Genomic DNA, 26,348 nt, shown 5'->3' with positions numbered 1-26,348 from the left:
GAGCGGGCACGCTTGCGGAGTGGACACACTTGTCTCCGGTGCCTGCAGCACGGCACAGTCACCTGGAGAGGACCAAGCCTGGTTTAATCAATACAGCTCTCAGGGAGAGGGGCAGCAGTGGGGCTGACATACCCGTCTGCACCGGGAAAGCAAAGGGACCATGGAGGAGCAAATCCCTCAGCGTGCTCTGCCAGGAGGCAGCAGTGCTTGCCTGGGAGACCCTGCCCACGCACACGTGGTAAGAGCTGGGAGGGAGGGGATGCTGCAGAGAGGCCGGGGCAAAGGACGGGGAGGAAGAGGAGCCCTGTCTTCTCCTTTGTCCCTGCACTAACCTGAATCATGCGTCTAAGCATTCGGCACCCCACACTGCCTACAACACGATGCTGCAGGATGTGGAAATCTGCAGGCGGAGAGAGGAGAATATAACTGGCATACACAGCAAACGAGGACCTCGGGGAGGCTACAGCCGCTACATAGTCGTTCCATCTCCCTGAAAGCAGGAATGCTGACACCTGTGCAGGTACATGTTACACACAAGCACGCTCACACGCACACCTACCTTTGCTAACAGCAGAGGCAACCACAGAGTCCGTATTTTCTAGGTTTTACTTCTATATCTGCAAAAAGCAAGTTTGCTTCTGTTTCTGATTCGCTGCGGTTATCGTGAAATGCCTTCAAGAGAGCAGCTCTGTCTTCTCGGCTGAGCGAGTCTTTGATGTCCAGCACTGCACTCAGATGTTCCTTCCTTTCCGAAAGGATAAGAGGGCAGGTCAGTGAACGAACCAAGGAAAAAAGCCTGCTTCCTATCACTCAGTTTTGCTGGGCCAGACCAAGGCTTGGAAGCTGCTGAACTGCTTTTTGACAGCCTCCGGCCACCGAGCCAGGAGGAGGCCCTATCACAAGAGCTGTGTGGGATATGGCTGAGCTCATGGGTCCCAAGCCCAGCGCACACAGCGTCCCTGTGAAACTCCAGAAATCTCCACCTCAGGTTTCTCCTAGAAAAACATCTGTGTCTGCCATAGTGGGTTTCGGGTAACTCTGCAATTGACCATTTGGAAGCATTTTTGGTATCTTTGCTCCCCTCAAACGGAGCTACTTCTTGTTCATCTGGAAGGTCATAGGATTTTTGTTCTGCATAGCATTGTTTCGCTGAGTGAGGCCACAACATATTGGTATGATTAACAAACAGGGCAAATAAAAAATAAGCCAGTTTTAAACACACAGGAATCTGCTGAAATCATGAACAGTGCATCTGCTCACACCAGGATGACCTCCGCTGAGAGTGGATCAAAGTAATATTCTTCCAAGTACCTCCTATGCACACTTCCTATACTATATATATGTCTATAAATATATAGTAATATATATAGTACTATTTATATATGTGTGTGTATATCTAGTAAGAGAATAAGAATTGCTATGCTGTATCAGATAAGCAGCTTTTTAGCTCAATAGCATCTTCAAAAGTACTAAATGCTTAGGAAAAGAACATAGAAACCAGACAAAGCATAATATGATCTTTCTTTGTCTCTCTTTTTTTTTTTTTTTTTTGCTTCTGGCAGTCTGCATTTTAGGGACTTCCTGCGCTGGGGGCTGTGTCTTGACTGTCATGTTGAATAGGCACTGAAATAATTATCTACCACAAATTGTCTGCTCCCCATTTGAAGCTATTCACGCTTTTAGCCTTCACAGCATCCTGTGACAGAGCACTCTACACTGTAATCGTGTCAACTGGAAAAATACAGTCACTAGCACAAGACATCAGAACAAAAGATGGATGTAATAAACCATAGACTTTGGAAAAAATGCAGTTAGCTAAGATCTCACCTTCCTAATAAAAGTTGGGTTTCATTTCGTTAACAGCTTCCTGTAAGAAATGGAAGTATATATTCTTGCTGCCTACACCTAGGATTTTGTGAAAACAATTATACCTAGAAAAGGACTGGTGAAGTGTTAAAGCCAAAAGCCAAGAGCTTGGAAGTTATGAAATGCCCGAGTTAAGGGTGTTCTTGAAACCTACATTTGGCACACATATGCCTGTAAATTGTCCACTCCGGTAATAGTTTTTCACAGCATTCCTGCTTTGTTGACAGCCATTTCATCCATCCTTCACCTTTACGGAAGGACATCTCAACTTCAGTGGTTAATAGCTGGCAAAGTTCTAAACCATGTTAATAATCATCTGCTGCAAACCGGCAGCATCGAGTGCATTCAAAGGTAAGCATTGTGCCTGGCCCAGCCGGCTGCAGTATTGCAGGTCTAGTATTGCTGTAGGTCTTCTGGTGGCAAGCAGTCATGTGAGCAACTACAGAAGTCAAATCAATAAAAAACCTTACCTTAGATCAGGAAATTCGCTGAGAATGGGCAGAAGGGCTATTTTCATCCCCTCAGCATCAGAAGTTTGAATAAGTTCTAAAAGTGCTTTTATAGGATCCTTGAGGGGACCAGCTGCAGGACCCTGGGGAGAGAAGCAAAGGTGTGTTCAGGGCAAGGGAAGCATCATGCAACGTTAAGAGCTGGACTCTTATCAGACCGGGGATCTCACTGCACGAGTTAGGAGCTTTGCAGGACTGTCTGTGCACGCAGAGAAGCCTGTTTGCCCTCTGGGGTAGGAGAAAAGAAATGGTGTAACCACAGACTGCTTCCAGGGCGGCTGGGCGACTACCTTCATCAGCGCAGAAACCCCTCCTGCATTTCCACTGGCAAAGAGGGCAAATGTACGTCATTTTTCCCTACCTGCCCTGTCCTCTCAAGGCTGTTTCGCCCTTTGGGAAGTGGTTTCCTGCCAGAGGTAAGCACAGCCCTGTACCTGTGTGAACAGGCTCCATTGGCCAGACATGATGGCATTTCTGCTGTCCTGAAGCAAGCTCTGGGATAGAAAAGCGACCTTGGGGAGAGGGTAAGGGAATGCAGATCTCTAACAGAAAACAGAAAAAGCAGTAAGCAGGGCTGGATGCTGTAAAGGATAAGACACGGCAGGTAGATGCTGTGTATGGTCAGCTCCCTCTGAACTAGAGCACACAGAAAGAGAAAGCCTCATCCAGAAACACACAGCATTTTTAGCAAAGCCAGAGGAAGCAGAATACAGATGAACTGCCGAGAGAGAGCTTCATGTCTTGCTCACATTTTTCATTGGTGTGGAAACGTGATTAAATTGATTCCCTGAATTATTGATGCCATCACATCAACAGAGACTCTGTGACAAAGCAAACCTGGAGAACAGGCTGCCAAACGGGGGCAGGAGAAGCCCAGGTTCCCCTGATCTCCACGGGGCATTAGAAACAGCAAGCTGCATTCTCAGTGCAGCTCACCTCTGCATTGAACATAAATTAAAAAATAAAAGTAATATTCGGAGACAGCCTTCTCTCTCTTCCTCCGCACTGCAGATGCACAGCATGTCTAGCTCTGCACAGCGCACAGGCTGTACTCGGCTCCTAACGCGCCGATACTGTAAGGGTTCATACTTGGCAAGCTCACTATTACAAAATACTAATTAATTTGAAGGTGTCAGATTTAGTTAAGCACTATATAGACAGGCAAGGTCGGAGGTAAACAGCCTGCAATCTAAGAGGACAAAAAAGAGGTGTCTTGTCAGCAGTGCTTAAGTGCCTTTGACAGGTACTGCTCTTAGGAGAGAAGCAAGGTATTTTCTTAAGTGCTTTAAGGACAGAGGGGAAGGAAGAGCCTGAAGAGAGGGCAGAGCAGGGCAGGGAGCAGGTGCAGCCTGTGCAGCAACTGCACGATAAATTCAGTCTGCAGCAGAGTATATATTTTGCATGCATAACCGTGTACCTCATTTGGCTGAGGATCAGGCTGTCCCCTGCAAACTGCTTATGCGTTTCCTCCCGAGGTTTTCAGTGCTTCCACATCAATAAGAAAGCAAACAGACCGGGGACTCGAGGGAAGCAGTGCTAACTAGATGCAGACTTTTTTTACCCAAGCTGAATGTAGGGGTTTAGTAGATAATTAGATTTCCTGTATCTCTTTTACACTATAAAACCAGCTTTCCTTGCACATTACATCCAAAGCTGATGCTGAGCACAGCATTACTGGTAAGCTTCAGAGTTAAGATTAGAGAATCCTCCTGCTATTCCCAATGGCTCAGTTGCTCAAAGCATTGACTTGTCTGTGATTGATCACTCCAGGAGAGGTGGGTTTTCAGCTAAAAGCACTGCCAGCTTCCAGCTTTCCACCATGAAACTAATGCATTAATTATAATGGGTCTGAGAGGTTTCTAGAGGAGCCTACAGATGATCATTTTTAATTTCATTTTATTCTTTGGACAAAGTAAGAATTGCTGACAAATGACTTGCAGGGGGACTTGTCTGGGAGAAAATAGATTTCCAGGCCCTAGCACTTAAATTCACAACTCATGAGAATGACTCAGAATCTGCGAAATTATTAAAACCAGTAAAACCGAGACTTTTTATCTGCTCTGTCACAGCTGAGTCCTGTTACCAGTCTACTTTTGCAATCGTCCAGCCTCTCACAAAGTGCCATGCCTGAGCACTCCCAGCCTGCGTTTGCAAAGGAGCCGTGCCAGGGGCCACGGCATGGCAGCGATCCTCCGCTGGAGCGGCCGCGGGAGGGCACGCTGCTGGCACCGCGGCCCGTGCCTGGGGTAGTCGAGGGGCCCATGGGACAGCCTGGCGGCATCCGCAGGTGCCGTGTGTGGCACTGCCGACTACACCAGGTTACCAACTGAGCAAAGAGGCTTTTTTAAGCTTCTGAAGTTGCTTCTGCAAATCAGACCTAGCATTTTTCCGCAAGTTTTCTTCAAAGGTGTGGCTCTGCTTTTACACCCAATCTCTCCCTCCTGCAACCCGTCTTTACCTCCTAATGGCGAGAGGTGTTTACCCCCGCAGGAAGACTCGCTCCTCCCTGCGACTGTCACCGACCACAACAGCATCAGCCCGTTTCTGCCGGTGAGGAAAGGCTGCAGCACAGGGAAATGGCTCACGCAGCCAGCAGCCCGGCTCTGAGGGGCTGGCAAGGGCTTGCAGGGAGGGGCGAGGCCCGATGCATACCCCGTGTCCGGGGAGGAGCAGCATGCGGAGCAATTCACGGAGAAGGTGAAGATGTGGAGTGGCTGATTTGGTTCGTCGCCCCAAAGGCTCACGGGAGGGCACCGGTGGGGAACACACCTATTCCTGTTCTGCACCCCCATGCCACGCACCGAAGGCTTGTGGGGGGGGCCGGCAGCTCTGGCGCAGCCTCCCCAGCTCAGAGGAGCACACCTCCTTCTTATTTCAGTGGCAGGAGTGCGAAACTTGCCACCTCTAGTCACAGGTTTCAAAACTGTAACAGCTTCTGGCAGATCAGAAGGGCCCTCAGCACATCTGATTGTCATTTCTGTGGAGCTGGATACCACTGCGGTAAGACCTCTCAAGCTCTTCTGTTGCTTTCAGAGCCTTTTCCTCTGCTGGTACTGTTCTTGATGACAGAGCAAAACCATAACCATATCAAAGACTTACTAAGCACTCTTTAAAGACGGTTTGCAGCATCCTATGATCTTCTTCTATCTTGCTGACAATCCTCCTCCTCTGCACAGAACATGGTTTCCTGGAAGTGGTCAGGAGGGCCTGCACATATTCTGTAACGATGGTGACATTGACAGCCTTGACGAGAGCCTGTTCCAGAGCACAGAAGACCAAATTAACTTCCCTGTGCTGAGCAAGGACCAGATCATACCTATAGGACTCTGATCAGTGTAGACAGGGCAATATACGGTCTGTGCAGATGGGTGTCCCATTTCTCTGCTTAAGTATCCCTTTAAAATGCATGGTCTAACACATGGAGTACCTCCAAGCTGTATGTGGAGGAGATAAACATTGATGATGAGTGTGGAGACATCCAACCAAAAGCAATGGGAGCAGGTGTGCTGAGCCAGAAGTCAGTCACACTTCAGGACAGCAGTGACGCTTGTCTTAGCCCTAAGCTGACAAACACGTTGCTTGGGGACAGCTTGGACTTCTGACAAAGCCAGATCCAGCCTCCCTGAAGCATCCCCACTAGACATGCCCCAGGGCCATACCCTTGGGCACACGCCGGGCACAGAGAAGTCACCTGGGCATCTCTAAGCCACCCACTACCTGCTGAGAAACGCCGGTGCCGAGGCCATGCAGTGCCTTAAGGGTGAGGGAGGGCGAGTGTTCCTAAGGGGAGATGGGCTGCTGCACAGAAACCACATTTTCATTAGCAATTGAAAGCAAAGCAGGTTTAGGCTGCAGTCCAAAGGTACAGGAAATCCCCAGCCCTGTCCAAAAGAGACAAAGCAAGAGACAGACAGCTCTGGCACAGCGCTCCACCACCGAGCTGCTCCTTGTCCCAGCACTAATGTGACATAATGTCCAGTGACAGGCCCTGAACAACAGCAGAATAAGTCCTAATTTTTCCTGTTCCATTACCTTTTTCCACATTTCAACATGTTAATTAAAATTGGCACTGACAAAGAGCCCCCAGACCTGGGAGGGTAAGAGAAAGGGAGTCCAGTGCTTTGGGGGACGTGTGGCACAGGTAGCAGCAGCAAATCCAACCTGCGTGCAAAAGAGGGTACTCCAGCTACCAATCTCACTGCCGAAGAGACAGACTCAAAGGTATTGTAAAGCCCTAGACAAATTGTTTAGGCTACTGTAAGGGTAGAAAAACTTAGGTACTCTGTGAGGTTGTTCTTCACCAGTCCCGGCATATTTAACTGCCTGAGGGACTATGTCCTCTGGGGATCTGGACTTTTCACCTCTCCCTGTGTCCACTCTCCATCAAAGGGATAAATATTCCTTACAACTAAGGTTGAAGCACATTAGAAGCTGAGAAGATTTACAATATAAAGGTATTGGGACAATGGTAGGATAAGAGATGGCCTAATGCTCCTTCATGTTTGGGGCCTACATTCAGTTTCCACATTTCTTCACTTGTTGGTCTCTCTGCTGAGATTACAGAAAGGTCCTAGCTGTCACAGTGAGGAAGACAGCCAACTCTGTTGGATAGAGGAACTGGACCAAGACCATTAGATCTTTAAAAGCCCAGAATTGTAGTTTGGATTAATGTTGAAATACCGTGCAATCCAGAAGTTCAAGGACTAGTTTTAGTGATTTCCTAAGTAATATCATATTGTTACTTTCTTACTTATTTCTTACCTCATATGTGTCTGTTTTTTTCTTCCCAAATGCCAAAAAGCTTTGCTTTAAGGATTCAAGGATGTGGTCAAAACCACTGTCACACTTTTTGAAGTGGTCCTTCAATGTTCCCTGAGGAAAAGGGATAGACAGAGTCAAAGAATGCACAGGTAGAGACACCACAACAAGCAGACATGGATTATTGTGCTTTTGCTCTTTCTGCCCTTGGACCCAGACTCCTCCAAGAGCTGCAGCATCCTGTGTCTTCATTTCAAAGAAAAGCAAAATGTGAAAGAAAGAAACAATTGAAATGCAGGAAGGATGTATTAAGTTCTTAAGCCCAAACATGGAAGACCTAAAACTATGAAAAACAGGTGGCAATAGCAGTAATCTGGGGACTATGTAAAAGGTAATCCCACTGATGGGGAGCGCAGGAAGAGCCAGCCATTCTGTGCCCTACTGCTCCGGCATCCTGTTCCCAGCATGGACGGCCATTGCCTCTTATTTGATGGGAAAGTATAAGGATCATTTGGCAGGCAGGCAGGGGATAAACTTTATCTTTCATGATTCAAAGGCCGTGTTCACACAGCTGGAGAAGGACTGAAAACCTGAGCCCTAGGTCTCCTGTTCCTCCCCAGTGTTGTCCGTACTCCCTGTCAGAACCACCCCCAGCTCCCATTTTGACACATGGGCCCACAGGACAAGCAATGAGCTCTGGAGACCAAAACTGCGCAGTGTGGCCAGGGTTTCTTTTGTCATTTTCCTTTTGGTGCCTTCAGCATGCTCGAGGGAGTTTGTGCAATGAGCCTGGAGATGCTCAAGGGAGTTTCCTTGGAAACACAGAACACCACACACTATTAGGAGTCTGCAATTGCATGTTATCTAGACATGGAGCCCAGGATATGAAGGCGGGTGTCTGGGCTAATACTAATATTAGAAAGTGTGAAGAGAGGGGAACTTATCCCAAGGGAGGGATAAATTTCTGGTCAGCCTTCTCTACATCCCAACTAACTCACCGCAGCTTTGGGCTCTGTGAGTTATCACTGCCCCAGGAAGATGCCCCGTGGCTGGGGATGAGTAGGTACCAGGTGACATTCAACCCTTGGGGTCTCAGTCCCAGGGGAAGCATGGGGGACCCATTTGTAGCACAAGAGCAAATACTACAAACAGTGAAACTGAGATCCCCAAAAATGGAAATGATGAAGCTGTCAATATACAGCTTCAGACAAGGTAGAGGAGCGTACTGGGTCTGAAGATCAAACAATGGTTTCTCCCTTTCCAAATCAGGACATGAGAGTGATGTGCGTGCCTGCCCTACAGTCTGGAAATAGTCAGCGTTAACATGGGTCTCCCATACCTTGACTTTAGAAGTGACTGTCTGCAGAAAATGCTCCGTAATCTCATCTTCCATTCTGTCTAGAAATCCATTTACCTTAACATCCTGACCAGTACTGGCACTGCAAATGTATGTTAGCTTATGCCAGACAGCTCTGTTAAAAAAAAAAAAAGGATATGGAAAGTATTGATGAGATCAAATCAGGCTATTCTCTCAGATCAAACCTCTTTCTACAGTAACCAACATGTCTGCCTGGCTAATTGAACGGACACGTGCTTAGGTCCAGGGCTAGACCGGTGACCTGCATATGTGCACCCATCTTTTGGATAGCTCTCATTAAGAGACTGCCACAAGGACACAAAAGCTTAATGCACACAGGTGCCATTTGCACCCATCACTAGTGCAGTTAGATAAGTAAAAATCCTAGTATTTTACAAAATGAGTAGGCATGAAGTGGCCTCGACAAATGGAGGCTGGATGAGCATCCTGTGTGCCTCCAGCACCCTACACGTACAAGACAAACAATTATCTTCTGTCAGAACAGCCTTCAGGTCAGCATATCTTGGTTAAAATGATCACCAGCTTGAAACTGGACATTTTACTTTCTGGAAAAGCTCAGTGTATAACTTCATTCTCAGTATCAGCGTAAAGAATTACATAAAAGAGTCTCGCAAGTATTCAGTGCAGGATCCAGCATCAGCAACACGCAAATACAACAAACAAAACAGCTACCTAGGCTCAACGCCAGGCTCCGATGTCAAGTAAGCACTGTGCATATGCTGGATTTGGGCGTTTTGCTGACTCCAGAGATCCCCAGATAATTTTACACAGGACGAAGAGAAGCAACCTTGCTTTCTCCATTGCTGCAAGCACTTCTGAAATGAGCTTGTAGGTGCAAACAGCCTCCCCCACCCTTCTGTGCTTTATCTCTACCCTCCTTCCTAGCAACGCCAGGGAAAGCCTGGCACGTTTCACAGGGTTTCATTCAGCAAAGCACTTAAGCTCGGGCTTAACCTTGAAGCGTGCAAGCACACGCAGCTCAGCGCAACGTTTATGAGGCTTTCCTAATGCGGGAAATCAGGCCAGGGAGCGGAACCGCATCGCAACACACGGCAGGGCTGCCCGGGATAACGTCCCCGCACGCAACGCGGCATCGCCGCCTGCCTCCGCTCAGGTTCGTGGGCACCAGGAGGAAGGAGATGGTGGAGCATAGGCTGTGCCTCCTTGGCACCTGCAGGGCCCGGGAGCAGGTGAGAAGCGCAGTACCAGGCTGCCAAGGCAGCAGCCCCGGCCCCCTCTCTCTTGCAGGGGCAGCTGGGACAGCCCTGAAGGGGTCTTGCTGACCGCAGCTGGCTCCCTCCGTGCTCAAGGGTTGGTGTGCATGGGGTTGGGTGGCCAGATCCAGCTGGAGGCAAGGCTGACCCCACAGCAGAGTAAGAAGAAGATTAGACAGCAGGAAATTAATTTCGCTCCACGTGTCACCAGGGTCTGGTGTCTAACCTGAGAATACAGCAGTTCTCCAGGATTCGTAAGCTGCTGCAGATCCCAGGGCAGCCATCGAGCTGGAGAAAGCTTCTTACTTCATTTTCACAGCTAAATTAAAACAGGAAGAGATATCTTTAAGCTAGCGTGCTCCATAATGCATCTGACAGCGTTAGCCCAGCAGCAAATGGGAGAAATATTCTGTGACTATTTGTCTTTTCAGCACGCACAGTTTCACTCCTCGAGGCAGGATCTAGAGCGGGACAAAGACGGTCTCTGTCCTGCCCAGCTGGAGAGGAAGGAAAGCACAGGAGTGGCACAGGGAGAGGCCTCGAGCTGCCTGGGTGCCACTGCTAGCGATCGAGAGGCAGGAGGTTCATTTTACCATGGCTGTTGCTACAACATTTGCTTTTGGGAAGCAACTCGGCCTTTGCCAATAAAGCTGCAGAATAAATCCTCAGTGTGTGTGAATAACCCACAAAGTGTGTCGACTGCTTTGTCACAGCTTCAGTCACACAAATGGCTCCTGGACAACTCCATTTTATAGGAATTTCCTTCCCCTCGTAATGTGAAGGGCCAAGGATCTTAAATCAAACCTCCTTCTGAAATACTCATCTGCGGCCGGCAGCCCTGGCATTTTCTGCTGCTGGGGATACACAGGGAGGGAGGTGCCAAAGAGCAAAAAGCAAATAAAGGGAGCCAGAAGAAGTGGTAAGAGGGCAGAAGATGAGAAGACGACATTTGTCGTCCTCTGAGAAGCTGAGCAGAGCTCCTCACCCTCCCAGGGAGCCAGCAGGAAGCACCGTGCCCGGGAAGTGCAGCCAGGGTAGCCAGGGCCAAGCCTGGGCACTGGCCAAGTGGCTGCCCCTCTTTTGGGCTGTTTTTAAGATCTGAGCCTCTCCAGAATAAACATCCCCCAAGGCTTTAACCTGTCCAGGCAAGTCCGGGTGCACTTTGTTCCCTCAGCTTTAGTCCGACAGCAAATGCTGAGCACATAAACAACAGCGAAGCACTGTCTCTCCAGTAACAGCTTGATGGGAAACAGCCATCAGACTGAAGAGAGGCAGTGGCAGACGTGGGTGAACATGGCATCACCAGTCACTTCATGAGGATTTCTTTCTTTTGAGCACTGAGGACGTGCCAAGGAGGACAACAGCATCTCTCCTACCTCTCCAGGAACCTCAGGCACTCCTCCAGGCACACAGCTTCCACCTTCTCGCTCAGGCTCTCACTGACACGCCAGGCAGCCTCCGTCTTCTCTGTTAGTATCTGTGGATTTCAAGGAGTGAGAGAAGAATGGGCCAAAGTAATTTTTCCCTGTGCAGTGAACAGGAATATATCCCATCCCTCACCCTGCTGAAATCCTTCTGCCTTCCAGGCAACAACTTCTGTTTTGGTTTTGAGAGCCCTTGTGGAGACGAAAGTATTTTTTAGGAGCCTGATTTTAATGCCTGATGCTATGCTTTTGCTACCGCTGCTTTCATTGCAGTCAACAGGCTGGACTGAAGTCCTGCACTCAGGGGAAAGCCTGTCCCTACAGATGTTCTCTGCTAGCAATGTCCAGCCCGGCAGCTCAGCCCGTCCAAAGACCGGCTGTCTGCAGGAGCACCTGCACTTCTGTGTCTCACCCTCGCAGATAAATTTGGGTGCAGCTCTAACTGTGTGTTCTGCGCCTCTGCCAGGGTCTCTACCAGGGACGTCTGAAGAATAGGAGCGTCTTCACCCCGGCCGCCACCGCTCAGACCTGACGCAGCAATGTGCGTTAAACCCCAGGCGCCCGTCTCGCCCCACTGACCCCCGCTGCGTGGCCCAGGTGCCTGCAGGAGGTGGGCTGTGGCAGGCAGCTAAAAACCCACCCCATGCTGGGCAGGCTTGAGCAGGTGGCAACTTAATGCTGCCCATTAGTCGCTCTGTGGAGACAAAAGCTTGCAGGGGGAGGAGAGCCAGATGGATGAAAGGAGGCAGACGGACTCATGTGCTGTGTTCTCCCAGTGCTCCGGCAAGCATCAGCCAGAGACAAAGGGTGACTCCCATCGTGAATGGGTTTTTCCACTGCTCACAACAGATGCAAAAGCTCACCCGAAGGGACAGGATAAAATATGCCACCCCAAAGTGTCAGGAAACCATAGCTGATGAGTTTCCGTGACACCTTGTTGATTTTCTATCCGATCTTTAAGCATCAGCCTGAGAAAACTGAGGCGGCAGTAATTTCATAATGCTTGCCTATTTATCCAGGCTTTTCCATCACCCACCCCAGAGCATTCAAACCTGCCAGCTACATACACAACAGAGCAAAACCACTCGTGCTGAAGCGTGGCCAGATGTTGCAGATAGGAGGACCACAGCATTCAAACCAGGCTTTGGCCTGGTCCCCGTTAGAAACCTTTGCCCTGTCAGCCAGAAGCAGGGAAAAACAAGCCAGCTCGGTAGCTAAAAGGCACCCTGGCACAGGTACATCACCGAGTACATCACTGCTCCATCGCTGCAGCGGACGCAGGGCAAGGCGAGGAGAGAGCAGTCCCCCCCTGAGCGCTGCACTCGGTGCCTGGGTTTTGGGGGGGAAAAAAAAAAAAAAAAGCAAAGCCAGGTTTTGCCAGCTAAAGCTGTATCCTCACAAGGAAGACCAGCTGCTGTTGATTTGCAATGCCTACTGCCAGCCTCCAGCAGGGTGCCTGAGGTTGTCTGTGGTCCCAAAGGAGACCTTGCATCTCTCATGGCCCGAAACAGGACTGCCGCTGGGGGGGTGGCAGTGGCGAAGAAAGATACAGTCACGGCAGCCCACAGCCTGCCCCTGATCTCTACCATCACTTGAGTCCACATGTAAACTCCGGGATTTATTTTAAGCCTTCTGCGGGTCTTGATCCAAACACCCTCTGGTCATGGTACGTACGACTCATAAATCAGCAGCGCCTGCTTCTGCGATGGCCTTTGGGCACTCGCCTTCGCTGTGCTCTGAAGTAGTCCCTTGTGCCTAACCCATCGGGGCAGCTGTACCCAGCCCATGAGCAGGGAGCAAGCTGCCTGCGCTCGCACTGCCAGATACGGGGACCCGCCATGGCTCGGCAGCTCCCGCTGCTTTTCTGAGCGTGCTCTGCAGAACTCATACAGAGCAGACTGGTTAGCATATATCGTGAATTTCCAAATGGTTACATGAAAATCCAGGTGCATATATGAAAATGCAACTCCAGCTTGAATCAACCAATCTCAGGATCACCCTTTTTTAGTTAGTTTAGTTTTCTTTACGTATGCACAAGAGAAAAACAGGTTTGGGAGCAAAAAGATGCAGTTTAAGTACGGCAGCTAACTTGCAAGCTTTTAACGCACCGAGCGTAGCCCAAGACATGCAAAACTGGGTCATGCCAAATATCTACGTACTTGTGTGCAAAACCACAACTGCCCCAATGTATGAGAGCTTTTCAGTTCCCCCCGGTTTACCTGAATGACTGCAGCATCTGCACAAGGGGGTTTCCCAATATCAAAGGCTTCTTTCAGGGCTTTTCCTACTTCCTTCTAAATATTAAAAGAAAAGAAAAGAAAAAAGAGCAGCTGAGATACAATGGCATTTGTAATGAGTTAGGTTTCCCAGCCTCTCATTATGCATTTGGACTAGATGAATTTCTGCCTCTATTTTTTTGGCCATCTTGTTTAACCCAAAGCCTGGCTATTTTCCAGCTGACCTAATAACATTGTTCTGTTTTGTTCTGCATTGTTTGTTTGAGTTTAAATGATTTGCAGCTTCCTTTCATCCCAGTGTCAGCTCGGGTTATCTACAGTCTTCCCTAGTTAGCTTAGCTCAAATGAAGGTGCCCACACAGCAAAACAACGCTTAGACGCAACGCTGTGCTGCCAGCTACTGTAGCTGAGATTTTCCACCCTTCCTAGTTCCAACCGGCACCCGCATAAACCAGCCAGTGCTAATTAAAAGCATTCCCTCGCTTGAGCCAGGGACTTGTGAGTGCAAAGAGGAGTCGGGTTAGTGTTTAGAGCTACTGTCACAGAGAGATGAGCCCCATGAAGCTGCACGATGGGAAATTTCCCAAGAGTTGGCTCGCTTGTGTTATTTTGAATGGACTGTAAAAGCAAAACTAACACTGTAGAGAAAGAACTCCTTGCTTAAAACATGATCTGACCTTTACAGAAGCTTGAAACTCAAAAGCCTGGCTCACTTATTTATTCTTTCATTTCTGCATCTTTCTCCAAGGAAATAGAAAGAATGTAAAGTCTGATCTTCTATTTTTGTCTTTCTTCTTTTCTGGCTGATGAATTATTAGGGAATTTGTGGCTGTCACTGAAGAATTTCATCAAAAGTATATTCAAAACAACTGCTCTGCCATACTCATTGAAAAGTGTTAAAGACAAATAAGCAGTTGTAAACAACCCAAGAAAAATTCCTTTCCTCCCGAGTGCCATCACCTGACTGTGAGCAATTGTGTGAACATGATGTGCTGAGATAACACATCCCAGCCGAGCTGCACAAACACTTCTAGCCTGCCCCAGTTGCACAGTAAAATGTGTCGGCTTAAGCCAACACGAAGGTCTTGCTCCCCAATGGGACAAAGCATGCATTGAGTTAGTAACTGCAAGGCAGTAACTTGTTGAGCCAGGATACTTAGTTGCTTTGGATCAGATGATGTGTCTGAATTAGCACGAGCTTGCCTGTTTGTCACTCTTGTGGTGACACCAGCACCGCAGGCACCAAAGCTCCGACGTGGAGAGGACCAGAATTTCTGCTGTAACAAACAGGCCCATAAATAACCTCCAGTTTCCTCCTTGTCCCTCCCTGTCTGGACAACGTGGTACCCCATGCTGTAAAAGCTTCAGATCCATGGACAGGCAGCCCACGGGAGCTGACTGCCCAGCCAACCGCTCCCTCTTGGAAAATGCAAGGGGCTGAGTTATAACTCGGGTTCCTCATCTGTCAATCTGCTGGTTTAAAACATTCAAGAATTTAGCATCCTTGAGACTTTTACATTATTATCAAGTGCGGTCAAAATCGGCTAAGAGGCTTAACGTGGGTGGGAGCGCACCGCTGACACACCGGCAGGCAGGTGGGCAGAACAACTGCACAGCCTTATTCCTTTGGGTAGCAGCAGGTCCTCGGCCCAAATTCTCCAAAGCACATGACCTTCTCAGTCCTCCTTTTGTCTACTTGAAAAAATAGAGGGAGGGAGAGAGGGAAGGGAGAGGGTGGGGAGAAGACACAGACCCACGTGATCCTTTGCAGGTCAGTCTAAAACCTCCTTAAGCTTTTGTCCAGGTGTGCGTGTCCAGTCCTGCCATCTCCATTTTTGGACAAAGAGCCAGTTTTGAGCTGAGGCTGCAGAAGCAGGGAACAGAAAGTTCATTTTCCACCTGTCAGTATCAGGATGAACCCTGGCGTCACGCTGGAAGGTTTGCCTTGCACTCATGTCAAATTCCCCAGGACACCAAGGGCAGGGGTGACAGATTGACAACCCAGTTAATGGCACCATCATTTCCAGTTCACCAGTCTTGCAACCTCAAAAGGCACAAAGCCCCCTTGCCCGGCACAAAGCCCCCTTGCCCTAGACATGTCTGGGCTGAGGGAATGCCGCGTGCGAGCAGAGCTGGGCGAGTTCCTCGCAGTGGTGTTTGGAAGTGGCTTTGAACCCCACGTGGCGTCTGAGCTCTCATCACCTTCAGTTGTCGTCACGGTTCTCATCGCTCATTTATGTTTAAAGTGCTTTTAGTTTGCACAGGTATCAGGCTGGCACTCCCAGTGACAAGCCAGGTATTCATAGGCAAAGCAGACCATGGCTTATTCTGGTCGGTCTCTTTTCATTTAGAAAAATGTAGTCATCCACTGAAGTGGCAAAACCCACACCATGTGATTTACAGTCACAGTTACATATTACAATCACTCAGAGAGAACTGACAGGATATTTGCTCAATAGCAGCTTCCTGTATATTTGGAATAATCATAGAATCATAGAATAGTTTGGGTTGGAAGGGACCTTTAAAAGTCATCTAGTCCACCCCCCTGCAGTGAGCAGGGACATCTTCAACTAGAGCAGGTTGCTCAGAGCCCCATCCAGCCTGACCTTGAGTGTTTCCCGGGATGGGGCAGCTATCACCTCTCTGGGCAACCTGGGCCAGTGTTTCACCACACTCATTGTAAAAAATTTCTTCTTTATATCCAGTCTAAATCTGCCTTCTTTTAGTTTAAAACCATTACCACTTGACCTATCGCAACAGGCCCTGATAAAAAGTTTGTCCCCAATAATGAAGGGGACATAATAAGGAATAATCAAGAGCTGGAGTATCCTGGAAAAAGAAATAGAGGGATAAAGCAGGTTCTGTAAGCTATGCCACTGAGCTGAGTGAAGAGGCATCCATAATTTTTCCATATGGAGTCAGCTTATGTCCCCTGAAGCTCATTAGCTTGAACCTGGAGCTGGCCAGGTTTGAAGCGAGCCAGGACGCTGCTGTACCACGCTGTACCACACTCTCCAGCAATTCCAGCTCTGTTCTCTATGTGCAGTGCGGCACCGTGTAGCACTACGATGCTTCCAGATCCAAGGTGGCATGAAAAAACGCAGCCAACTCAGGGCAGCATGGAAGAGGAGCTTGTAACCACTGCCAGATCTAGGTGAGCCTGCTCAGCGCATGGTGTATCAGGAAAGCAGAAAGCCCATGGTTAAACAAAAGCTTTCTCCAGCCATTACATTAGAAGGAACTAAAAAAAAACAGAGTTAAATTGTCCATCACTGTTAGTCAGCATCTGTGAGGGTTTGTCAATGAGCCAGTGGCATGCTCTAAGATAACCTCACTAGCACTACCCTGAGTAACTCCCTGCACTGAAATACGTGCTAAAAAGAGATCTTAAGAACATGTGATCTTCCCCAAGGTAATGATTAGAAACAGACCATAAAGATGCTTGATGTTAAACACTGAAATCGGTAGCTTTTAAGCATATTGGCACCAGCTGGCACCTTTACTCCCATGTTTGTGACTACCTTCATGTTCTTCTTCAGGGAATAGGTCTTGAGGAAAACCTCTGCAATTTAGAGTACTCCCTGTGATGATTCAGCAGTTTGCCATGGAATTTCCCCTCCTCTGCTCCCCAGGGGCTGGTGGAAAGGGAAGGCGAGAGAGATGAGTGTGGTAACTCCTGCTGCTGCATTTCAGCTTTAGCTGAATCTGTAAGGCCCCGCTGAGTTTTCCAAATGGCATGGCTGCCTCTGGAGCTCCCAGCTGCTACAACGCATCTTCCCTGCTCCATTTGTATTCCACATGCCTTGAGAGCATTCTTCACAGGGGAAGCTTCGCTGCGACAAGCTTTTCTGAGAAAAGAAAGAGATGCTGCAGCCCTGGAGCTGCGGTCACCCGTGGGATGCCCTGCTCCGACCTTACAGGAGGGCTGTGCCGGGTGTGCATCAGCTGCACGATTTCTTGTGCTGGGCTCTGGAAATAATCTTTGCTATAACCTCTGCAGTGTCAGTCCGGCAGGCTGGAGAGGGCTGTGAGGGGTCCACATACAGACAGACCTGGCAGCCTCGATATCCTGCACAGCTGAGACAAAGGGGCTATAAAAAAACCCCAACTGTTGCACACTATGGCCTTATTAACAGCTGGAGAGAAGATGAACGGCATCTTGAAATGCCCCCCATAAGGAAGTGGATCTCACCCACAGAGTCCCTTTCCTCCAGTTACATTGGCTTCTGAGCGGAGTAGATGGCAGCACTATGAAGGTGCAGCAATGGGATGAAGAGATTTGCAGATGTCCCAGCATCTCTTTGCTAAGGAGCAAGGACAGGGCAGCATCCCTTTGGCAGAAGACAGTCATGGATCTTCACACCTGGGCTCTGCAATGAAACTTGGCCAAGATGGAGACCTTGGGGCTCACGCACACCTGAGCAGAGCTGGCTCAGCTAGCAAGGAAGCAGATAATTTAACAAGGGCATTCCTTATTTTAAAACCGTGGGAATAAAATAGGCGGACTGGGGTAAAACTCCTGAGTTCTTACCCGGGCAACTGCAAGTAACTTTTCCTCAGTCTTCAAAATAATCCACACGAGACACTGTACACCAAGGGAAAGGCTGTGCTGAGGGGTCTGCGGGGGTCTCAGACATGTCTCGCTGCCGCTGCGTACAGAAACAAGAGCTCAGCCAGAGGGGCAGCTTCCCGCTGGTCCACAGCCCATCACCCGCCGGGCAGCCCCTGCCTGGCACCACGGCCTCACGCGGAGCCAACGGGGTGCCCTGCAAGCCCCCAGCAGTGTTTGCAGCGTCGGGCAGCCACAACACAGTAGATGATCTTTATCGTGCCCTTTTGCCAGCTATTCTTTTGTGCTGTTTCTTTTCCTTTTTCCTGCCTAAATTTGCTGCCTAAATTACTTTTTGCTCACAATTTCCCTCTCCCCTTCCCTCAGTCCTGCTGCTGAATTCCGTCTCGGGCTTGGGTAGAGTCACCCAAGCTCACTTCCATGGATGCACAATTTTACAGGTGTCACGTATTTTCTCTGAATGGAATAAAACGCAGCTATATACCAAGACAACTGCATCTACACAGGAGCTTTCATTAAGGTCGTAACTGTATTCGGAGAGGAAAATCCAAATAGTTGTCTGACATCTCTGCTCTTCTCATTTCCACTTTCTTCACTACCTTCTGACCTTCATAAAATCACAGGCTGCTCTTGCTTTTTTTTTTTGTTGAAGGAATTCAGAATTTGCGTAACACTTAAATTTTTTCCTATCTTTGAGCTTTTCATTATGTATTTACATTACATAATTATTCACCACCAATTTCATGTAAATTTTCAATATTTCCTCAAGCCATTACTCCCCTCTAAAACCAAAGTTTTACCATGGTAAACCCACAAAAGTAGCTGTACAAGGGATGCATCCTGGCCACGTGTCTCCCATGTGCCTGAGGACACCATGCACCAATGTGTACCCACCACCCTGCCTCCCTCCTTTGGGAGCTGGTGAGGGGAAGAACCCACCTGATGAACTGTTTATGAGCTAATCAAGGGTTTGTAAGTGTAATTAATACAAGGAACAGAGTTGTATAGGCTTGGATGGAAGCAATCAAGTAATCCAAAAGGGGTGAAAAGTATTAGGACATTAAGTAGATTGGAGCCATCAAGGAGCAAAGTAACCATGAACACAGAGGATCAAACACCTCGTCTACCACCGTCACACAAAAGAAATCACAAGAAAGTTTCAGGCTTTGATGACAACCACAAGCTTTGAATTCACATTGGGCCAAAAGATCCCAGACGTGTTGCTCTTCAGATCATGGGGAAAGCCACATCCGTTTTCCCAAACTTGGGCAGCAATTTAATGATCTGCTATATGTTTTTCCTGTGATCTGAACACTAATGCAGGAAATAAGGAAACAACTGGTCAAACTACAAGCCAGATAAAGCAGCAAGAGAACCAAGGAGACGACGAGAGAAGTCCACAGAGCATAATGCTGACATAAAGGCAAGAGAAAATTATTCTGGAGTAATCAGAGTATTATGGACCCTGGTAAAAAAGGCTTAATGTGAGAAAATAAATTGTTCAGGAAAAAGGGACACTGTGCATGCCCAACAGGTGTCCAGCAGAGAAATAACTGCCTAATTGGGGTAAGCCCCTGAGCCCAATGCTAAGGATGTAGAAAGAGGCAGTGCTGCAATGAAAAAAGGCTCTGATTCTGAGAGCACAGAAGATAAAACAGGCAGTGGGAAAGTCTAAACTCAGCAAGAGTCCCGAGCGTCACTGCATTGATGGGAAGCAGGGATTGTGCTCAGAAATGAAGAATGGAGACACAGAAAAAATGTAGAGAAAAAGGAGTCCTTCAAACATACCTTTTGTACATTTTAAGGCCCCATTCATAAACTAAAAGACATTGGCTGAAGCTGAAATGGTTACTGTCAGTAAGCATGGAAAGGTGGGAAGACAAAGAGGCATGACAGCAGCGGGCATAGGTGACGAGCAGTCCTGCTTCCTTGAAGAAACCACTTCTGTGCTCCAGGCTGGGGAGAAATGTCGTTTCCAGCTGACTCAGATGATGTTTTAGCGCAGTCTCGTCTACGTTACTAGAGGAACCAAAGGAGGGAATCTGAGCTGTCATGTACTGTATTAGTTTTTCCTCCAGATCCTTCCTCCAGAAGTTTGGACTCCAGGTGGAAACAGACTCTGCCTCTTGGCCGCTGCCAAGCCACTCCGCTTCTTTCTGCTTCTCCCACTTCAGTGATTCCCCCACTGACTGCAACGGCTCCAGGAACATCCTACAACTTCCACTGAGAGCTTCTCCCACCACAGACCACATTCGTTCAGCCAGTAGTGTATAAAGTGATTCAGACTTTCCCACACCATCGTTTCCAGAATGCTCCAGATCATAAATATGATCACAAGCTTCAAAAAATTTTCCTTGCTCAATGAATCTGCAGATGATTTCCTCTGCAATAGAGAGAGTAACAGCACAACTTGAAGTTTGTTCATTCCTTTATAGGACTCATCACTTTAATATCCGAGTACTGAAGTATGTACTTACATGTATCCCCAAAATCTTCAGGATCTACTCAAAATCACCTCACTTAAGGTCTAGCACTAGCACCTCTCAGTTTCCTCAGGGCAAGCACTTTCTTTCTTTCTTTTGTCCTCTCTCTGCCAGGCTAAGGCTGCAGACTAGTACTAGTCTTCTTCAGCTTTGTCACATCATCCCAGTAGACCTCCTCTTGTGGGCAATGCAGGTTCATTAATGACAATCTTTCCTTAAAGAAAGTATCTTTTTTCCATAAGAAAAGCATTAGAGAAAGGACGTCTTCTGAAAGAGCCAACAGCTGAAAGTCAAGCCTAGAAGGAATCCTCTGTCTCTTCTACAGAAGCCCTGGCAGGACCAAAGTCCTGCAAACTCTCTTGTAAGGTCCCTCTCTCCTGTTCACAGTCGGGCATGGCTGTGCAGAGGGTTTCACTCCTGCCAGCGAGCTCTCATCGTAGACCGAGGCTGCCTAGTGCAGTCCAGGGCCCTCTCTTTGCCAGGGCTTTTTAACTAGGCCAAACGACTACACGTGCTATTTCACCCGAAGGTGAAAATCAGAAGCTGGGCTACCTATCTGCAGTGTCTCGGCAAAGGGGATTCACATAACTCCCCGCAACTTCCACGTCTGCAAGAAGCTGTGGTGACTGAGCCATTGCCCGGGTCACCAGACACCCCATCAAGGCAGTTACCGTATCTTTAAAGTTCAGAAGTTGGAAGGAGAAGTTTTTCACCGTTGCTTTCTCCAAAGTATCTTACCCATCACACCTAGCCCACCACTAAGAGTTAAAAATAATCTCACAACAGCTGCACACAGCTGCATGTTTTTTCCTGTGCATATTACAGATTACAAAATTGAGCAACAAAGGGTTAACAAGATTTGCCCAAAGGTATCTGGAGCAAAGCCCAGAGGAAAAATCAAATGTGATGAGAACCCAGCAAAAGTTAAGCAAGGACAGAAGCAGTGGGACTCTGAAATCAAGTCAGGATACAGCTTTGGGTATAGTGTGAAAAATGAGAGAGTATGAGCTTCCATTATATTTTACCTGTATCCTAACTTTCCTCTATGAAAACACCTTGTCTGTGTAACAAGAATTAAATCAAACAGGACTGGAGGGAGGAACGTGACACAAAATGGAGAAGGGCTGATGCAAGGATCTTCAGCAAAGCAATGGGCAAGCTGCTGAGGAGGGGTCTAGCAAGCTGCCCTCATCCTGCCTCAACACATGCAACACACAGGAAATGTTTAATGGTACAATTATCCCCTGTACAACCTACCTCCCCCTCCCCACCTGTGGAAGAACAGCACAGTCACACCTGACAGGGTGTCAGTCACACGTACATCGTCTTTCTCACAAGACACATCAGGAGTCTCTGCAGGGACAAAAATAAGAGCAGCGAAGAGAAACGCTTGTGAGGCAAAGGGAAAGCAAAATACAGACGTTTCCAGAGGCGCAAGTGTACAGCTGAGAAGGGACAAGAACTCAGGTGAAGGATGGGCACCTACTCCAGAAGCTAACGAAAACAAGAGCCTGCAGGGCTGGGAGAGGCAGAGAAGGTCCAGGACTGGACCCAGAGATAATGTCAAGGTTACCTGCAGGCACCTCTCCCTCCGCTTCCTTCCTACTGGTTGCCATCTTCAGCAAATTCCCAGCCACATCCTCACCACCAGCCTTTTCCTCTGCTGTCTCTTTCCCACTAGCCACAGCCTTCAGCAGTTTTCCTGCCATGGTTTTCAGTCTCCCTCTCCTCTTCGTTTCCTGCTTCTTTCTCTCCTCATGCGTGGCCTTGGGCAGCATCCTTGCGTTTTCCCCGGCCATCTTCTCCCACTTGCCGCCTCCTCCCATGAAGGCTCCCCAGGAATACTTCATCTTCCTCATGATTCCAGCTGATTCAGATGCTTTCTGTCCAACTGGGAATACCAGCAGAAAAAAACATTAGAAACACTTCTCTGCAAGGCGATCTTAGCGGCTGTCTCCCAGAGAAGGCACTTCTCCCCAGATTTATGTTTTTTTCCTTGCGGCTACAAGCTTCAGCTGCCTTCTAAGAAGTCTAACCTGGTTCCTGCCCGTGCTGAGTGAGGACATTTTTATAGGCTGCCAGCCCTCTTATGTAATCTGTCTCTCTTCTAGGAAAATAATGTCAAAAACCTCATACACAATCTAACCACAAGCACTGGGGGAAAGCCAGCGGGATTTTCGGCATTTTCTAAATGACTAAAACATCCCCGTGCGCTGCCAGTTATTTTGATGACAATCCTATCAGTTTAAGGGAGTTGATTATTAATAGTTTCTGTGAAGCATGCATCACTTTCCACCCACACCATGCGCCCCGCCTGCACCTGAGTTCTTCTTTGGCAAGGAGATGACACCCAGCTTTAGAGCCAAATTTTTCCCCACCTCCCAGCAAGCCTAGTGTTAGCCAACAGGGAAGCAAAGCCCTGGAGAACGGGCATTGGTTTTCATGTTTTAGCAGCACCATTCAGAGGAGATAAGAGAGATCTCAGCCTTCTGGGTTGTGCAATTTTCCAGCAACTATACACGCTATTATATATTATTTTATATTTATATACACACACATATACATAAACGGCATAACATTGCAGCGATCTGCCATAAATGCGTGTGTGTGCGTCCATACGTGTATGCACACATATAGGTCTATTGACCGGCCGATGTCCGCAGTGAAGAGGAGATGTATGCCCGCTTAGTGCAAGGACTTCATTGGCGAGTCCGGGGCTGCTAAAGGTTCTGACCATAAACCTCAGAACTAATTCCTACACAGAAAGCACCATTTAACTCCAGGAGCTCATATTTAAAATCAATTTTTGAAAAGTCCCTGCACTGCTGTGAGAAAGGCACTACACTTGGCGATAAGCTGAAATGCCATCCTTAACACGCTCTCTTTGCTAGGTAGTTACAAACTGGTTTTTATTTCTCCATTCCATTATTATAAAAATAAAATTAAGAACTTGAGGATTTTCATCAGCTGAGGACAGAGCCTTGTATTAGCCGTTACAGGCTGTATTGATTCAAAATCATACACTATTCAAGAGTGATTTTGGGGGGTATGAATTTAAGGGGAAATTTTTCCACACAGCTTCTAGATTATTCCAAATACGTGCATTCATCTCTCTGGGTTTAATGTCTGCCGTTTCTTCCAAGACTTTCTGCATTTTCGTGACAGTAAAATTCCACTAGTTTCCCACTTGGAAACAAAGTAAATGTTATGTTGTGGCTCTTTTACTCAGTGCTTAATTCCACCAGCATGTTATCATGGAACCATTTGATTCATTAGTAACGATAGGGAGGAGGAAATAAATACATTTCATTTGGAAGGACAAAGAGAAATTACAGCAGTGGTCATAAGTTTGAGCTGTTGCCAGTAGGAAATACTGAGGTTGCAAAACACGGTGTTTTCCCCGGTTGTGCAAAAAGTTGAAAATTGAAAGGCTTTATGCACATTTCTTTTTGACTTTAATTTTTAACTGGTTGTTAAAATGTTTCTTTTGGAGTATTATGGCTGTGCTATATATGAATACAAGACAGAGTGAGAGGGTTACTACTGAAAAGATGTATTCCAGGCGTGCTGAAACCCTTCAGCAATATTTTCCCATGAAAATTCCAGCACAATGTGTTTATGTTTCACTTCATCGGCATTTTTCCAACAAGACTGGCTCTAACAAAAATGATTTCCCCAGATTTCTCTGTGGAAGGAAATTGGATGTCAAAGTGCCAGTCCTGCAGGCAAGATTCTCTGCAGTATACAGATTTTGAACACACTACAGTTGCAGATCGTTCCCTAAACTGAGGCAACATGATGTATGGGAATTGCTGTATTTTCCCAGAAGCTTCTTTTAAGGGAATACAATATAAGCCTCTGGAAAGCGGGGAGTGACTGAGCAGAGATGGATAGCCTTTTTGAGGCTAGGACCATCTCCTGCTCCGTGGCCCACTCAATCAAAGCCATGGTAGACACTCCCCAAGATGAGAGTGCCCTCGGGCAGACCCCCTCGGAGCACTGCTGCAGCAACAACCCAGACGGCTCGCCTGTTCTACTGTCACCTTGTTCACAAACCAGGGGCAATGTGTGCATACAGGCGAAGCAGGCAGTTGCCTAGGGGAGCAAGCAGCTATAAGCACCCTACAGCAAGTTGGGGATGGCCTTTCTGACTGTGGGCGCTGAGCCCATTGGCAGGTTGATGTCCCATCACCCATCACCCATGAGGTGATGCCCCATCCCTCCTGCTGCAGTGGGAGCAACAATCCATCGTCACCAACTCTGCATACCTCTGTCCACAACTACTTTCCAAAGGCAAGCGTTGAAGAATGGCATCGCTGAGGGGGAGTGCATGGTACCAGGAGAGGACATGCCACAAAGCAGCTGCCCTAAGGCCACTGGCAGCCTGCTTTTCTGGGTCTATGTTCCTTAACAGCATATACAGGGTGCACCAGTCTCTCCCCTCTGTCTGTAATGCTATTTTACTGCCCAGGCTAAAGTTCTGCAGCTAAAACATGGGGATGATTTGAATCTCTAGGAACAACTTCTACCACAGTGCTTCCATGAATGGTTTTATACCTAGACAAGCAAAGTCCCCAGGGAAGCTATACCTTCACAGCAGAGAAGCTGAAAAGTGTCAAGATCAAACTAGAACAAAGGTCTTTCACCGACTGTTAACATAACTCAAAGGGACAGTTTGCTGTCCAAAACCATCGGGCAGAGGAATCGGGGTACTGCTACATTTCACCTGCCCCTTCCATGGGCTCCTGAGCTGCCCACCCAAGGGGAGTCCTTCCACGCAGAAAGAAGAGCAGTAGGAAACCACAAGGACACAGCACCGTAAGAGGCACAGTTCTGCTTCTGAACAATCTCCTTGTCAGGTGCACCAAATGACCTTCTTCTTCCTCAAAAGCCACTTCTTGGAAGCCCGCCCCCTCCTTCTTCCTGGTGTTTCAATGCCTCCATTTATCCACAGCATGACATTCTCTAGGGGTTCATTCTCCTTCCTGCCCTGACCCTTGCTATGCTCACCGAGAAAGAGAAGCATTTTGTTTCTGGGAACATGCCCAGCATTCAGGAGTTTCCCCCGTTGCCTGGAGCTCCTGGAAAAGCCCACAGCCTCCCCACATCAGTGGGATCCTGTCTTTCTATCTTAGAAAAACTGTAACTCCTTTGACTTTGGGATCTTTCACTAAACAAGCAAACATCTCAGATAAATTTTTATATTGTTTCTCTGTTGACTTAACTCTTTATCTTGCTGCTTCCCATTTCTTTTGCCTATATAGATAAAATCACTTCATAGTAAGTGGATTGTGTGCCTGACTTGAACAATAGCTGTTTGGTCTGGATGCTAATGGGATGAAGTCAGACTATTGGCACTTCAAATGAAATGACTTTGCAAGAGTCCAATTACATTAATATTCCCATCCCAGCAATGCAGCGATGTCCCTGCTTGCTTTGCAAGGGACTGCACATGAACACAGTCAGGCATATACAATGGAAACTTTGTGCTCAGTAGCATCTGTTCTATGAAATACACTTGAGTCCTAACAGGCAGGCTGGATCTGCAGTATCTGGAGAGAGAGATCTGGGGTTTTTTCACCTCCTTCTTTGTTTACAGAACATGCCGGCACTCTCCACCACTTTGAACCAAAGGCATGAAAGATGGCAGAAAGGAATATTAATTATGATGATAAAACATGCAGAGGATGGCACAGAAACATGGTGGTTCCCTAGGATATAAATCCATGCAAAAGCACTTTGTGAAGCTATGCTGTAGTCTGACAATGTGTTCCTCCACCCACAGGCAGCATCTTTGATTTCATCAGCAATCAAAGAACAGTCAGTCTGTATTATAAGCAAGGTAGGATTTTTGGAGAGAGAGAAAACAAACAAACAAACCAAAAATACCTTCCCCTCCAGTTTGACAT

At 47.7% G+C, this 26,348-nt stretch overlaps 1 protein-coding gene across 1 annotated transcript; it reads right to left on the bottom strand.

Annotated features, from left to right (window-relative positions):
* Positions 1 to 564: 564 nt before the first annotated feature.
* On the bottom strand, positions 565 to 22,413 carry LOC309405324 (exocyst complex component 3-like protein 2; the record flags this gene model as incomplete). Its single annotated transcript, XM_082000077.1, has 11 exons — positions 22,013 to 22,413; positions 19,745 to 20,339; positions 17,918 to 18,035; positions 13,369 to 13,443; positions 11,102 to 11,202; positions 9,952 to 10,044; positions 8,473 to 8,605; positions 7,137 to 7,247; positions 5,475 to 5,630; positions 2,337 to 2,458; positions 565 to 745 (listed from the first exon to the last, which is right to left on the bottom strand). The coding sequence occupies exons 1-11, from the start codon at positions 22,296 to 22,298 to the stop codon at positions 565 to 567; spliced, it is 1,971 nt and encodes a 656-aa protein (XP_081856203.1). The 5' UTR covers positions 22,299 to 22,413.
* Positions 22,414 to 26,348: the final 3,935 nt, after the last annotated feature.

The sequence above is a fragment of the Phaethon aethereus genome (genome assembly GCF_964289735.1).
Source record: "Phaethon aethereus genome assembly, chromosome: 5".
Lineage (NCBI taxonomy): Eukaryota > Metazoa > Chordata > Aves > Phaethontiformes > Phaethontidae > Phaethon > Phaethon aethereus.
The sequence above is the reverse complement of the archived record's forward strand: the minus strand, read 5'-3'. Positions and strand labels throughout refer to the sequence as shown.